Source organism: Maylandia zebra, linkage group LG17 (genome assembly GCF_041146795.1).
Source record: "Maylandia zebra isolate NMK-2024a linkage group LG17, Mzebra_GT3a, whole genome shotgun sequence".
Taxonomy (NCBI): domain Eukaryota; kingdom Metazoa; phylum Chordata; class Actinopteri; order Cichliformes; family Cichlidae; genus Maylandia; species Maylandia zebra.
In genome coordinates this window covers 194,438-207,023 of record NC_135183.1, presented here as the reverse complement: position 1 = coordinate 207,023, position 12,586 = coordinate 194,438, and the positions used below count along the sequence as shown (strand labels likewise).

General features: G+C 40.8%; 1 protein-coding gene across 5 annotated transcripts in view; it reads right to left on the bottom strand.

The window, feature by feature from the left end:
- Nucleotides 1–1,983: 1,983 nt before the first annotated feature.
- kcnc2 (potassium voltage-gated channel, Shaw-related subfamily, member 2) overlaps nucleotides 1,984–12,586 on the bottom strand; it is a 120,244-nt gene continuing 109,641 nt past the window's right edge. For 2 of the 5 annotated variants that reach the window (XM_076876265.1, XM_076876267.1), the window contains exons 3-4: nucleotides 10,602–10,772; nucleotides 1,984–5,272 (exon numbers count right to left, since the gene is read on the bottom strand). In XM_076876265.1, coding sequence (XP_076732380.1) covers nucleotides 5,127–5,272; nucleotides 10,602–10,772 — 317 coding nt within the window. In that variant the 3' untranslated portion in view covers nucleotides 1,984–5,126. The remainder of the gene's footprint in view (nucleotides 5,273–10,601; nucleotides 10,773–12,586) is intronic. The other 3 variants (XR_013093996.1, XR_013093997.1, XM_076876266.1) reach the window with 3 other exon arrangements.

The following is a 12,586-nucleotide window of genomic DNA, read 5'->3' as shown; positions in this document are numbered from 1 at the left end:
ACTACACTACACACTGACTACACACTGACTACACACTCACTACACACTGACTACACTACACACTCACTACACACTGACTACACACTAACTACACACTGACTACACACTGACTACACACTGACTACACACTAACTACACACTGACTACACACTAACTACACACTAACTACACACTAACTACACACTGACTACACACTGACTACACACTAACTACACACTAACTACACACTGACTACACACTGACTACACACTGACTACACACTAACTACACACTAACTGCACACTGACTACACACTAACTACACACTAACTACACACTAACTACACACTGACTACACACTGACTACACACTGACTACACACTGACTACACACTAACTGCACACTGACTACACACTAACTACACACTAACTACACACTAACTACACACTAACTGCACACTAACTACACACTCACTACACACTAACTACACACTAACTACACACTGACTACACACTAACTACACACTAACTACACACTGACTACACACTGACTACACACTGACTACACACTAACTACACACTGACTACACACTGACTACACACTAACTACACACTGACTACACACTAACTACACACTAACTACACACTGACTACACACTGACTACACACTAACTACACACTGACTACACACTAACTACACACTAACTGCACACTGACTACACACTGACTACACACTAACTACACACTAACTACACACTGACTACACACTGACTACACACTGACTACACACTGACTACACACTAACTGCACACTGACTACACACTGACTACACACTAACTACACACTAACTACACACTGACTACACACTGACTACACACTGACTACACACTAACTACACACTAACTACACTACTGACTACACGCTGACTACACGCTGACTACACACTAACTGCACACTAACTACACACTGACTACACACTAACTACACACTAACTACACACTGACTACACACTGACTACACACTGACTACACACTAACTACACACTAACTACACACTAACTGCACAAGACAACACACTATGTTCAGACTCCAAACACGCTAAATGTCGCAAATCTCCGCCGTCACTCCTAAAACTTCCCCCTTCCTAAACAACTAAATGTCATGTTGCCATATCATTTTTTGATTGGTCGACCAGGTTTCATTTTTCCACCAATAGGAAAGGCTGGGGGGTTTTTTTGGCGTTGTTTTTGCTCACAGGCTTTCGAGCGTTTTCCTTATAAAACGCCGTTTTTACCGTTTCTTCTGCAGTAAATATAAACAACGACAGTATTCAGGAAGAAAAACAAACATTGCAGATATTTTATCATAACTCTGGTTTTACGTGGCCGATCAACACAATTTAAAATCTGGTATAAAGTCCACACTTTGTCCGTCAGTTGTTCCGTCTGTCCTGCTCACATCTCCAATGGTTGTACACGTTGTCATTAACCTGGCTTCACTCCACATCAGCCGCTTTGCTCGCTAAAACTCCGGCACATAAGGACGCTGTCAGAGCCTGTCAACCACGTTGATTAGCTGCGTATATACGAATGTGAATCGCATCATTGGCTGGACTGTGGGATAAGGTGGCATCGTTCTGATCCCATACAGGAGCAGCCAGTCACTGACTAACACTGTGGAACAGGATTGTTAAAGTTTTAATTTTAATTTCAATTCAGGTTAGATTTTTTTTTTTCTGTGCGCAGAGACCTGAGTCACTAATGTAAAGGGGAAAGTTTGAAGGTGGTTTAATAGGTGAAGTTAAGCATTATCAAAAGAAATAAGTCGATTTTCTATTTAGAAAAGTGGAGACGATTGACTCCTATATGAAAAGTGAGGGTTTGTGTGGTGTGCGTGAAGGTTAAACACACATTTGTGTTTTTCTGACAACCAAGAAGAAAATAGGTGAAATTAAGCAAAGACAGAGACCATCTGTTAAAAGATAAATAGTTTATGTGAGTCTCTCACATAGTATTTACCTTTACTCTATACACATTGTTTTGAACGTGATATACAATATGTCATCTTATTTTATTTTTTTTTACAATTTGACATAATGATTTTTCTTTTCAGCATGCACTTGCCAACAAAAGGCTCCACAAATACAGAATTACAAAAACTAGAATTATGCTCACAGTAAAACATACGAAACATGAACTTGGATCAAAAGCCTGACAGTTGGAGGACACGATGTAGAAGCACAGCATCAGACTACCAGGACTTTACAGGAAAGAGCAAAGTACTCCACAGTAAGACACAAAAATACATGTTCTGGTTTCAAAAAAATAAACACCTTTTTTTTCAAGTTATAACATCATCCTAGAAATACACGAAGAACGGTACCCCTTTGTCAATTCAAAGAGTGAAGCAGCGTGTGTACTACATGAGGAGGATGGTGGGTTCAGGGCGACACTGGAACAGCTAGCCTACAACTGTGCCGGTTGTGCCACTTTCAGATCTCGCCTGGCAGCTTCTCCAGCTGCTTTTTCACTCGTTTTCCTTCACCTTCCTGTTTTAACAGGCTCCTGAAATCACAGTGTGGATCGGTGCTTTTGTTTTTCGGGTGCTTATTGCGAATCCAATCTGATTGTGTGGGTATGTGGGATTGCTACGGTGCAGATGTAGCCATTCTAGAAGTCCCGCTGTATAACTTGGCAAACTTCTGCTACACGTTTGCTTCACCCCCACAAGGGGAAAGATCTGGAAGAATCAAGTTATTTTTGTTAGCCACCAGGAGTCATGAGGAATAGTCTGGTCAGAACAATTTGGTTTGTATAGAGATGAACGTCTGCAGCACTAACGCAGGGTAGAGAGGGGACTTCTACAACGGCACTGCATCACAGGGGAGCTCTGTCTCATTTCTGTTTGTGCTAAATGTACAAGAGTGACAGCATCGAGTCCACTCGCTGGTCTTCTCTGACCGGGCCTTTCAAGCTATAGACCTTACCCTGGATTGTTAGGACACGCACACACGCACGCACACACACAGTTACACACAGCAGCAATTAACCTACTGAAATTACAGAGAGAAACAAAAGCAGAGATGATCGTAATGTCACATTTGTTCAACGTGCCTCTCTACACTGTATATACTCGGTGTGGAATTTCATATATGAACACACTCCTTGTTTTGAACACAAAGTGCCTCGACTGATGCGTCTCAATACATTTATTGCAAGGAGGGATATCACAGCAAGAAATATGATCGACTCAGAGTGTCAACGGCGCAACGTAGCAGCGAGCCGCCTCGTACCTGACTCGCTATATCAAAAGACAGATGTGTGGACAGAGCCACATGGCCCAGATGTGCTGTGTTGTTTTGTATTTACAGGAGCAGAATCTACACACTAGATAGTCTCTTTTAAGGACGAGCCCAGTTTGCTTTCCTCTCCTTTTCAAAATAAGAATTTTTTGTGAGTTGTCCAGTCTGCTCACCGACAGCCTGTCAGTCAGTGGCTCTCGGGTGCGTCCTCATCCTTATTGTCCTGTAGGCGTGGCCTTATGGCTCCAAATGAGGTCTTCCCACTGCAATAGGTCCTCATACTGATGACAATTTATCCCACTGTTATTCAAATAGGAAATGAATTGTCTAAATAAAATATAAACACATGTCTGGATGAAAGAAATGCATCAGATCTCACCATGCACACGCTGTCTGTTTAAAAATATATGCACAAAAATCAAAACAGTACAAAATTTTATTTCTAAAGGCTCGTCTGTGTGCTGGGGTCGTTCATGTAAGGCGTGAATCAATAACTAGGTGCAAAGACAAAGACAAGCTCCTCTTTCTGATAGTTTGACTTTTTGCCGAGCTACGTGGAAGATGCATCTAGTTGTGAGCCAGTTGCTTAGCAACCTCCTGCTACTTCTATAGACACACTGTAGTGATGGGCGAGGCACACTGCTGCATGGTTACGTCTGCTTCCCCACACCTGTTGGTACGCAGAGGCAGTTTATGCCTGTCATTGTCAAAAAGACTGATTAGCTTCAATTTCAACTGTGTAGTCTGGGGACGTACATCTATTTATTTTTTGTGGACATTGTCTCATGAATAAAATGCTACCTGTCTATGCCCCCCCCACACACACACACACACACTGAAAAATAGCCAAGAAAAGGGTGAGATGGCACCGCACCCTCATTCCTTTACCTTTCCACTATGGCGGTGCCTTTCTTCAAGCCATTAAGATAGAACGCTGCTCTCTGCTTGTGTAAAACCAGTAAAGACAACCTCTTTGCAGTTATCTGTGAGTAAACAACCAGAAACACAACAGATTTGGTGGCACTACGTCAGAGGAAAAAGAAAATTAGACACAGAGGAGGAGAAAGTTATTCAGAAATAGCAGCAAATGAGCAGAAAGCAACACCCAGCTGGGCTTCTGTGTTTTCAGTCTCCTCGTGGATTGTTGCTGAAGCCAATGGCAAAATGAGACATGGTACGAGTCGGGTACGCCCTCCCTCGCCTAAATCCCAACATAACAACATTTTCTAGAAACAACTCCAAGTCTGTTCTACAGATCCTCGAGCTCTCCTCCCCTCCTCTGTGCACGCTGCTTGAAGACGATGGTTACAGGATGATCCATGCAAAAACATGAGCAGGCCCAACAGCGGGTGAAAAGCGACTTGCCCCTCCTCTCCAACTCCAACCCAATTATAACACAGTTTACCATCAACAAAGTCACAGTTTGTGTGAGGTTAAAACAAAGTGACATCTCTCTTTCTTTTTCTGGAAGCACATCTATTTCAAGGTATCTAAATATAACAACATCTAATATCCCTGATTATTAAATGTCCTTTATTACACGTTATGGCTGCTACCTCTGAAGCCACCAGTAACAGTTTTTTTATTGCAAGACTCACATTATGATAATATCGAGCTAAAAGGTACATCAGGAGATGAATGTGAGCTAAGCAGATGTACCTCGAAGGAAAAGCGCAGAACTTGCTCAGGTTACTCGAGACATTTACACAATTCTTGGCTACGATGGTGGAGTACTTCTCCACTAGTCACAAGAACTAAACAGAGTTCGGATTTGATGCCAGAGGGATGTGGTTTGTTAGTGGAACGGATATGGGTTGGTTGGGGTCAAAGTGGTCCAGAGGTGGACATCTCACAGGATGGAAGGGATAGGGGAGCGAGAGCGGCGTAGCGGGCAGGGCGATCCATAGGGCGAGGTCACAGGAGACAGCCTCAGAGTGTTACCAGCCATGCCAGTCATGCCCGCTATGTTGTTTAAGCTCCGGGATTTCTCATAGCCTTCAGATGAGGGGGGCGACAAAGGTGGTGGTGGTGGTGGTGGAGGTGGTTGTGCAGGAACAGGACATGAACACACACAGGCAGGCAGGCAGGCAGGCAGGCAGGCAACGATCCAAATCCGAGCCAGCCGAGTGAACCGAGACAAGACAGGAGACAGGAGTGAGACATAGCAACAGTAGCATACTGTATGGTGAGTGCATGTACAGCACATTTCATGACACTGGCCATAAAGCATATTGAAATTCTTAGGCCTGGAGCTGCTTGAGAGGAAGAAACAACCTGACTGGCTCAAAAGTGCTTCTTAAGATTGCTTTAAGTGCAAACTATCTATATTGTTGCTGAAGTAACTGAAATATGAAATCCATTACATCTACAACAAATACAAACAACACTGGATACACCGATAGCTGTTCACATCTTTAGTTCCTGCAGTAAATCGATGCATAATTAAATTAAATTCTCTTTATTTAAATCTTTGCCTACTCTGAAACAAAATAAGTTTGTGTGGCGACATTTTAAACCCGAGCTGTTCTTTATGCTGCATTCATGCTATGCTAGCAGGGAGTTACTGGTAGCCTTGTCGTCACAGCAGATGTTGAAAAAAAGGCTACTTTTATTGTTGAACAATGCACTACTATATCAATTTATTGCCCAATAATATTATATTTTCAGATGGCAAGAGAATCTCTATGCCACATCAAATCGTCTAAATGTTTTAAAATTGAGCGATGAAAAAGTGGAAGACTTTAAAGCCCCACCATGCACAGTATTCATGTTTTTCTCTTTAGGGTCCAAAAATGTAACAATGCCAGCAGTTTAGCATGTCAGAGTTGAATCTCACTTGTGTTTGCTGTTTGGCCAGCTGTGCTATTTATTTAAAACTTTTAAGATGAAATATTGAATTTCAACAGTACGAAATGCTGTCATTTAAAAAGATCAATATTCCTTTAAGTAGATTCTTAAGAAAACATTCTGCTTTAATGAACTTGTTCCTGCTTTGACCCACATCTGCAGATCTTGATACAGAAAAGAAAGCTCTGTGATTTGTTCTGCAGCATCTTGGACCACAGGTTTGCTAACTCGTGGATGGTCAGTGAACAAGTGAATTAGTCATGGTAAAGGTTATCTGTTTCTACTGGCGTGTGGCTGCTCCTCTCTATCAGCGGCAGCGACATGTCCATAATTTCATCAGAGATGCCCCTCATAGCTGCACGACGTCACAGATGGCAGCTTTGGTGAAATTAAGTTGAAGAAAGAAGCTGCACAGCTATCTTTGGTTAGGGAGTCTGAGGTCAGTGATCAGGCCAGTGTTGGACGCACAACAGGAACATTCGTTGGATTTGTAGTCAGTCCTCTGATGCTGGGAATCTACTTCATTTCTCTTTCACTTTACTGACAATCTTTCCTCTGAAAAAGTGGTGCTTAGTTACTTAATGAAAAGTTGATATGGGACGGAAGAGTCAGCTTTTGATTTTGTTTATATTGTAGACAGTGTTTCTGTTTCTTGGTGCTTGTAATGAAAACTTAAACTAATAATAGAGCAGTCGTGCTACCCTGTAGTTAGCTAGGTAATTAGTAAGTAGCATATCTATTATATGTGTTGCCATTTGAAGCTGTATGTATCTTGAAGTTCTTTGAACTTTGCAAGCCAGCGGAGCTCCTTCGTAATTGTATTTCTGTAACTTGCACAGCAAGCTCCACCCCTGAGAAATACCTCTGTGAACTCTGTCAGAGTTTTAGCTAAATGAGAGATATTATAATTCTTTAACTTTAGGGCTGAAGAAAAAAAAAAAAGTCGTTCATGTTGTGGCACCAGTGACAGCATCATTAGTATTTTCTCCCATTAGAAATGGATAAAATTTCCAAGGAACGGTTAAAGTTAACAAGTGCACATATAAACCACCAATTCATATATTGAGCCACAATATGTAGCTTAAAATGAACAACATGCATGTGTCTTAGATTATGTATCAAATGTTACTGTGTGTGTATGAATCCAGACACATACTGATGATGATGATAATCGACACACCGTAATTCAATCATCTTAACAACAACAGCTCAAACTTCTGAAAATGCTGCATGTGATGCACATCAGTAAATCTGCATTGGGTTCAAAATAACCAAACAAGCCACAGCAGCCAGCGCAGTGATGGAGCATGCCAATCGGCTGATGAGGAACAGCAAATGGAAATGTTGCCTCATTACCACTCTGCATACACCACCATTTGATTCACTGAGAGCATGGGTGCAAATTAAACTGGGGCTCTTTCAGAATGAGCCAAGCGAGCAGAACAAAAGAGAGCCTGGGTCTGAGCCAACAGGTAGCAGGAACAAGAAAGGAACCCATGTTTTATGCATTACCGTCAGTGTGGCGGCAACTGCAACCATGATGGATAAAAGGGACAGCTGCTCACCTGACTTCACTGAAAATCATGATGCGCTGTCGCTGAAGATGTGGACAGGTTAACCTGTTAGACTACTCCAGTAATCACCTCAAAGCCATCAGCAGTTGTTTTTTGTTGTTGTTGTTGTTTCTTTTGCTTAATGCAATGAAAAATAAGGCTCTGTTAGCAAGCCTAATGAATGATTTGCATTCATTAGAATTCTTGTATAATGGGTGCTTTAGCAAAATAATCAGTGGAACAGAAGCACTGATTTGCCTGCCATCCAATGAGTGCTAGGTGGCTTTACAGCAATAACATTAGGAGCCGGATATTCAGCTAGGCTCCTGGAGATGCAGCTACCTTCCCATACAAGGCAGTTAGCCAAGGCTTAACACTTCCACTTTACTTTGCAGATTAACACAAGATTCATGTCTCTGCAGGTAAATAGAAGAAGCAATCTGAATGACATATGTTTCACATAGCATCCAAATGACATTTTGGTATGTTCTCTATTTAGCAGAGATAATCTGCATCTATCAAAAAAACTGCAGTCTGAACTAATCTCTGCTCTGCGAGCTGCTTGATTTATGTGCTTTGTTTCCTGTAGTGATGTGTCGGTCGCGAATGAAATGGCTCTTAGAGCCAGATCTTTGACGTGAACGACGCGAGCCGGCTCCTTATCGCGAGCCGTGGTTTTTTTTTTTTCTTTCTCTCTCTCTCTCTCTCTCGCACTTTTTTCGCTTCACTCCGCACACGAGCCTTGTGCTTTGCTGGGCAGAGGAGGGAGGGGCGATAGTTAAACTCGCAGTAGCACAGGAACAGAGCGGGAGGGAGAGAGAGAGAAAGAGAGCCAGGGACAACAACCTCCCATCAGAAAGGTATTGTATCCACAACTATTTTCAGCTGTGGATGATAAAGGATTCAGAAAGTTTATTCATGCAGGTCCATATGACAGAGAATATGCATCTTCTTTTTGTTTTCATATTTTAATTTATATTTAATTGTGTTGTGGTTTGCAGTGTTTTGTGTTGTTTCACTTGAAATTTGTTTAAAAGGAAAAAGCTGAAAATTTAAATAGTTAAAAGTTGAACTGTGACTAGTTGGTTTTTGTATTATATGATTTATTTATTACATTTTATGTGGAGTGAATAAATAAAAGTATATTTACGGTGGCCCCTACAGACAAAGCACATAAAAACTCAAAACACGTACAAAACACAACAGAGGTGCTCCAGGATGCTAGGGGGCAGTGTTGAGCTTTTGTTACCTAGTGGCTACACAAGCCAGCAAGTACCAACGACCGGATTTGGTGTGTGGTTGTAACAGGTAAATGAACATTTTTTAAATTATTTGAATATATATGAGTGCCTGTGTATAAATACACAAACACATTGCGTTCAATTGTGTAATTTAAGTGATGTAGGCAGCTCTGTTTTGGAAGTTCAGTTAACGCTAGAAATGTGTTTTGGAGTTTGTACGTGCTTTGTCTCTAGGGGCCACCGCATATGTTTATATGTAAACATGTATAAATAAAACCACTCTTTTTTTTACATTAGTAATTCCTTTTGTGCATAATTTCATATTATTGTTAATAATAAATTAATTAAAGCAACAAAACAACCTGAAGAGCCGGTTCAGGGGGCGAAAGAGCTGGCTCTTTTTAATGAGCCGAGCCGAAAGAGCCGGTTCTCTAAAAAGAGCCGGAAATCCCATCACTAGTTTCCTGACCTTTTCTGCCTTTGATATCATACAGAACAGCAACAACACTTTTAGGAAATTCAGCAGGTGCAAACTTAACAATAACCTTTAGGCTGGGTCAAAGTGTTAGCAAGCCCTTTCTGAGTCTGACCTTTTCACAATGTACTGGCACAAGGTGAAATGTGCTATGCAATTCAGGAGGGCAAGTCTGACAGCAAATAAAGATGAATTTTATTCCTGTAGTTTTATGAAAAACATTATTTCAGTCATGCAATCAGAGCTATTTCCAACTCATAATATTTGGGAAAGTGACTTCTTCATTTTTCTGCAAACTCAAATTTAAAGAACTGCTTTATTGGAACTGATGGTTTGCTAAATAATGTAAAAACCAAAGGTACAAGGGAAAAAGTTTAAGAAACTGATAAATAGTGTATTTATCAATTCTAACAGGAGCTGATAATGTAAGCTTCTCTTCCTAGCTAGCTTCAGTCTTTAGAAATAAATATTAGCTTTATGGCCAAGAGTTACAAACAGAAACTAAAACCTCGTCTCTTTCCTGCAGATCCTCTGATGATGATGTTTGGTAGGGCTCAGCCAGTACAGGATTTGTAAGAACGGTAGCCAGAGCTATAAGACTGATATCCATTGGTGATTTATACCCTACCCTATAAATATGTTTATGAGTTGACTAAAGACACTGGGTCAGAAATGTATTCAACTGTTTCCAGGCAACCAGAAAACAGGAATAAATTGTGAAGAAAGCAACAGTTCTGAGTCAGCTGCCGGGATGCGTTTGCCCCTTAGAAAGGCCAAAAATGTTATGCAGTGTGTCTGTGGAGAGTCGCGACAGCACGTCAACAGGTTACGTTACCTGAGCTGACTAGGGCTGAACATAAAGCCTCCTCCCTTCCTGGGATGTTGGTGTGCCACTCACTAAGGACATGGATCAGCTGATGAGCATTTGGACAAGTATCTGTGATTTTAATAGTACCTTCTAAAATGATAGGCGGTTTATTCAGACCGGTGGTTCCAGGAAACTGAACTTTACTAATGATGACTGATGATTCAAGCAACTAATCAGTAGCAGTGCACAACAGCAAGCGTGGATTTGACAATGATTTCCCAATAAACAACAGATCTGCATGCTTTTTAGAATACTTTATAAAATCACATCACAATGTTCTAATTCGATGTTGAATTAAATGACATTAAAAAAGTTAAATTTTACATATCAGTTAAACTACCTGTCTTTCGTATCCCTCCGTCTGCAGGGCAGGTGTAATCACTGGCAGCAAGCAGGAAACAGGTCCCCCCACTCCGGCGGTCCTGTTCTCGGGTGCTGGACCTACGCATGGGAACCCTCTCCTCAGGAGACATGGTGAGGTCGCTGCCCCCGCTGCAGTCTACAGACAGAACTGAGAGAAAAATCCATTTGCACATCCATATTTGCTTTTGTTCATTCATGCAATTTACACCAAGCTGATGATTTTGTGGTACTTTTCCCTCATAGACATGACAACAGAAGAAGTTACCAAGCAATGAAACTACAATCCTCACGTCTGCCTTCAACAGAAAGAAACTACGATCTGAATCCATGGAATAACGACACTCTGTGGATTTCAAAGATTTCAAGAAATCTGTTTTTACTTTAACCTTGTGAAAAGATACAGGTGAGACTGATGTTTCCATTCTTACCCAAAAAGGAAAACCCTGCCAAACAGCATAATTCATAGAGCCAAAACCTGATGTCGTTTTTGCCTTGTCTATATAAAAGAGCTATGACTGTGTATTTGAGTGACATTTTCCATCCATTATTAGGAAGGAGATCAGGCTAATACATTCTTCTTAACGTGTAACTACATGCTCTGGCAGTCATAGAGCTCCTCTTTGGGGACTAAAGACACGTACTGACAGTTTCACAATTGGCCATGTCAATTTTTATGATTAAATATGTAATAAAATTGAAGGGCTGGTACATTTACGTGGTTCTAATAGTTTGTGGATGACAGTGGAGGTCCTTGGTATAGCAGTGTTTCCCTTTGCAGGAGAATCATATCAATTTTTGGGGGGGATGGTGAAGATGAAAAAGTATCAAGATTAAATAACACCAGTGTGGAGCATTAGCAATTACCATAGCTACACAGATTTATACATCTGTGCCCTCAAACGTATTAGATTTTAAATCAAACAGTGAAGACGTGATTGGTGCAGACTTTAACTGAACGGGTGCAAAAACTGTATTATCTGTTCAGGAATTAGAGTCAATTGTTTGACATAGTCTTAATTTCAGATGCACCTTCATGGCTCCAATGAATTAACTCGCATATATGTTACCTGGACAGGTGAATTCTCTATATTTGATCCAAAGAGACATCAGTGCAAGGAGCCCCTCCCCCAAAAAAGCAAAACCAAAAACTGAAGGCACAACTTATAAACGAGTGGCAATTAAATAAAGACCTAGCAGAGCATCTCAGTGGCGGAAATATACATGTAATGAGATCCATGGGCTCCAGACTTGAAAGGACTGTTTTGAATCCTTTCATTTAAAATTATGTTAGTTTGTCCAATTACTTTGAGCCTCTGACAATGGGAACTATGGCTGTGATTCATAAACAGTAAATGCAAACATTATTGTAAAACTCTTTGAATTAAAAGCTACAATTCTGTACTTTGATTACACTGTGATTGTTTGATTTAAAAAACTGCAAAAATATGTAATTGTTCAGAACAAGTTGTATGATTTGGAAAAGAAATATGTGTGCCATTACCAACAACAGTTAAAACAACAACATATTCTGATGTCATAGGGTTGGGGGTTGTATGAACTATCAGACTCAGTACAAAGCTGGTATCTATATGTCCTATCTAAAGGACACATGAGAGGAAAGTATCTTTGCAGCCTTAAATTCTAAATGACCTTTGAGAAAATCCGAGAGGTGACTACGGCAGAATGATTCTGTTTGTGCATCCAGTCAATGAATCATGAAATATTCTGCGGTTATTAAATGTAAGTTTCAGGGACTTAATAAACAGATAGTAGGGAGCACCAACCCTGAGGAATGTCTGTATTAGAATTGAAAGAAAGCGAGTATACAGAGGTCAACATTAATTTCCATCAATATCAGATGTGTCAGAGTCAATTACTGATATGGTACTGGAGGGAAAAACAGCCACCTACGGTCTGAGCACCAAATGAGCAATCCTTACAGGAAGAAACACTTGGAAACAA